Source organism: Armigeres subalbatus, chromosome 2 (genome assembly GCF_024139115.2).
Source record: "Armigeres subalbatus isolate Guangzhou_Male chromosome 2, GZ_Asu_2, whole genome shotgun sequence".
NCBI classification, from domain to species: Eukaryota; Metazoa; Arthropoda; class Insecta; order Diptera; family Culicidae; genus Armigeres; species Armigeres subalbatus.
In genome coordinates, this window is record NC_085140.1 from 286,368,930 (window position 1) to 286,372,870 (window position 3,941).

At 39.7% G+C, this 3,941-nt stretch overlaps 1 protein-coding gene across 1 annotated transcript; it reads right to left on the minus strand.

The window, feature by feature from the left end:
• Positions 1-271: 271 nt before the first annotated feature.
• LOC134212348 (methionine aminopeptidase 2) lies at positions 272-3,608 on the minus strand. Its single transcript, XM_062690108.1, has 3 exons — positions 3,319-3,608; positions 1,207-2,032; positions 272-1,042 (listed from the first exon to the last, which is right to left on the minus strand). The coding sequence occupies exons 1-3, from the start codon at positions 3,464-3,466 to the stop codon at positions 493-495; spliced, it is 1,524 nt and encodes a 507-aa protein (XP_062546092.1). The 5' UTR covers positions 3,467-3,608; the 3' UTR covers positions 272-492.
• Positions 3,609-3,941: the final 333 nt, after the last annotated feature.

Below are 3,941 nucleotides of genomic sequence, written 5' to 3' on the forward strand. Positions count from 1 at the left end.
TTACACTCTTTTGTATGCATTACCACTCACACATATGGCTTTAGATCAGATCACTTGGCTGCCATTTTGAATCTCGGTTCGCCATCTTGAAATCTGTGTGTCATCAGACATCAACTTTCGAATTCTTCTCAATTCAAGTCTATTTTGGTCCGAATAAATCACGACATCGATACAAAAGAAAGACGTTTGCCACTCAACGATTTGCACGGTTACAAGCTTTGCCGGAGAACGAACACCTGTAATTTCGGATGAACATAACTAGCCGACGTGAAGTATCAATGCGTACATAAGCTGTATATTTCATAATAAGTTTTACTTTCATTTTAATTGAACCCCCCGATTGATAACCGATTTCAAAACCTAGAAAACGAAACAATCAAAAACGAACACTAACTTGTATCAATACAGAAAATCGAGGCAGGAGGTCCATGTCCCGATAAACCATCCCAAATTCACTGGACTTCAGGCAGACTTATTTTCAACAGTAAGGTCCTAATAATCGTCGCCACGTGAAACAACCTCTTTGCAGGTGGGACGCAGCATGATCGTGTGCTCATACTGCGCAGTGTAGCATCCTTTCACGTCGCACAGCGGGGGATACGCTTCGACAACACCCTTGTCGCAGAGATCCTTCAGAGCCATTTGGTACTTCGTTGCCCCAGCTCGGTCGAGCCAACGCTTGCAGAAAGCCAGAGTGCCAAAGTTTTTGTTGATCAGGCCAAGCAACTGTTTGGACGACTGAAGACGCAATGGGACGAATGGCGTATCAAAGTTTTTCATGTAATGTGAACAGTCCATATCGTCATGGACCATGCCGCGGCCAGTTGAGCCGAACGTTTCGATGGCGTAGAATTCATTCTCTTCCATACGGGTCGTCTCGCCTCCCTTCACGATCGGGACAGTTTTTCCGGAGTGAATACGGTATGGGCTGATCGAGTGGCCGTTCAAGTTGCGAATACTTTTGACTTGATACGTTTTGCCGTCCAGATCTAATTCATACGATTCCATTACCTCCTGAATGGCAGCTCCAATGTCGCATAACCTATGAAAAAAGATCTTCATGTAATAGTTTGTTTGGAAACAGATTTTGCTTTCAATTAATTATTTATTACTGTCACGTGGGAGTTTTTCAAAAGTTAGGGCCAGCCAAGTGCTGCATGATTCATATGAAATTCGAAAAAAATATGCATTATTGTGTAATTTTACCTGACATCAATTCCAGCTTCTCGAATTCCCGTGTTGGTTGCATCTTTAACCGCCTCCAACAGTTTATCGTATTTCGGATTGAATGAAAGTGTAAAAGCACAATCGATTATGCGTCCTTTTATGTGAGTTCCAAAATCAATTTTCGTTACGTCATCATACTGAAGCACTGTAGGATCACCAGCATTTGGCGTGTAGTGTGCTGCGCAGTGATTCCTTGAACAACCAGTTGGGAAAGCCAGTCCAGCCTCCAAGCCTTTCTCGCCGATCAGTCTTCTGGCGGTAGTTTCCAGTTCCTCGCAGATTTCAATCATGGTCATACCAGGCTTAATCCACTTCTGCATGTACTGTCTCGTCTGCCTATGGGCTTCTGCAGCAAGACGTAACTCGTTGTAGATGTCCAGATGCATTCGGTCTAGGGCACGCTTTTCTTCACTGGTAAAGCGATCCTTTGCCGTTGTACCGTCTGGGTACTGCATAATTTCTCCTTCTGGATATTTTCCGTCCTTGAATTGTTCCACAATGGGAACCGATGGTGCTACCAATTTGCCACCAGCAGCTGCGCCTCCCGATCCTTTCTTCTTGTTGCGCTTCTTCTTCTTTTTCTTAGCCGCATCGGATCCTCCTTCACCTGGAGCACCATCATCGTCATCTTCATCTTCCTCAGCAGCCGCTACGGTCGGTTTTTGCTGCTGTTGTTGTTGCTGTTGTTTCTTGAGTTTCTCAGCTTCCCTAGCAGCTGCCTTCTCCGCTTCGCGGGCTGCTTTTTCTGCCGCTTCCTTCTCAGCAACAGCCTCTCTTAAAGCTGCTGCCTCAGCCTTCTCGGCAGCTGTAAAAGCAAATATAATGTTTATTATTATAATAGATATTTTAAAATAAATGTTTGGAGGATTCATATGATAGTAGGGTTGGATGGGGCACCTAAGACGAACCCTGAATACCTCAAAACAGAAACATTTTTAATCAACTTTTCAACGTGGATCTATACTACCGTTATACGCATAACTGTCCCATGTATATAGGAAATCCCAGCAAACATGGGACAAATATGTGTATACGGCAGTATAAAAATAGCTCATAATCTGTAAGCCTGGGGTATGAAATAACAAAAATTCCACTTTTTATTTCTTTTTGAGTCATTAAAGTAGAATTCTATTTCTCTGACAATCAAAAAATACCGGGGAAAGATGGGTCAAACAGCGGGGCAAGATGGGTCACCTTTAAATTCTGCAATTAATATTATTATTCACAATATTAAATAGCACACTGATAGATAGGTTAATTGTCAATGATTTTATTTAATAAAAATATATTTTTAATGCTTTCTTGAAGACAAAATTTATACATTTTTAATTGACAAATTAACATCATTATGCTCAAAAGTAACCTTAAAATGGTTAAATCAGCAATGGAAAATATGTTTTGAATACGAACTATACCCTTCAGTATGTGCTGACCCACACTACAAAAATTCCACACATTTTTATTGGCAAAAATCCATTAATTTAATTCATGATTCTAATTAGTGCACACATAACCACTCTCCACGCGAAGTACAAATATAATCTATAATCAAATAAAATGTATGTGTGGTCTCTAATATGCAGTTATTGAATTTATGTGGGTACAAATTGCATATATTTGGGTCGCCAAATTGCAAAAATTTATGTGTGCGACAAATATATTCAATATAAAGAATTTTTTCGGTGCATCTTGCCCCATTTGCAGGTTCATGTTAGAATGTCTAATTTTCGATCAAATTTATTTGTTTCAACTCAGTTAGAAACCACTCGTTAAGTGATTTTTGGAGCCCAGACCAATCAATGTTACGAAAATCTACGATTTATTTTTTTCGCATAGCCATTTGACCTATGTATCATTTCCCTTCAGAAACAGAAACTGGAATAAACGACAGTATTCGTAGAACCCTAATTATTCTGCAATTTTCCGCATGAAATTTCATGTCGCATCAACTATCTATTTAATGTATGTATAGGTCCGGTTTAGAACGGTTGAAGTACAAAATAAATAAGTTTCGAAAACCAGGAAGTAATGAATGAACCACCCAACAGTGTTGTTTACACCCGTGATCCCCCGCACAGCTTTGTCACTCACCGGTCTTCTTCGGTCGTTTCGGTTTCTTCTTTTTCTTCTTCTCGTCTGAAGCGTTTTCGTCCGCATTTTCGTCGTTGATTTCCTCTTTCTCGTCATCCTTGGAAAAGTCCTCCTTCTCCTTTACAGGTTTCGTTTCGACAGCTGCCATTTTCAAACGTGGAAAATTGATTTTTTTCCGTTCGCAGTCTGGTCCAGGTTAGAAATCACGGAAGAAAAAGAACCTTGGCAAAATTCGTCCGCACTGACTCGCGCCCCAAAAATGCGTCCATGTGCCGAAGTGACACTTTTATGACAGCTAAAATTTGCGAAAATGTCAAATCTGCTCGAAAAATATATGCACACGATAAAAAATTTCACTATTTATATTTTTTTATAAAACGCACATTTCCAAAATGTACACGCTTATATTGAATCTGCAGGAAAAAATTTGTCCAAAGTTCTCAGAATTCTTAGAATTCTCAGAATTAATTTTTGGAGTCCTGTAAAGTTCAAAATCGGGCATGAAATGTGAGCAATCTTGAAAAACAGCAGTTTTTAGATTTTTGTTTTAAATTTTCCTAAAGGTTGGTATCGTGTTCAAAAGAAATTTATTTTTCTATCTCAATCACATGCTAAATTCCGTT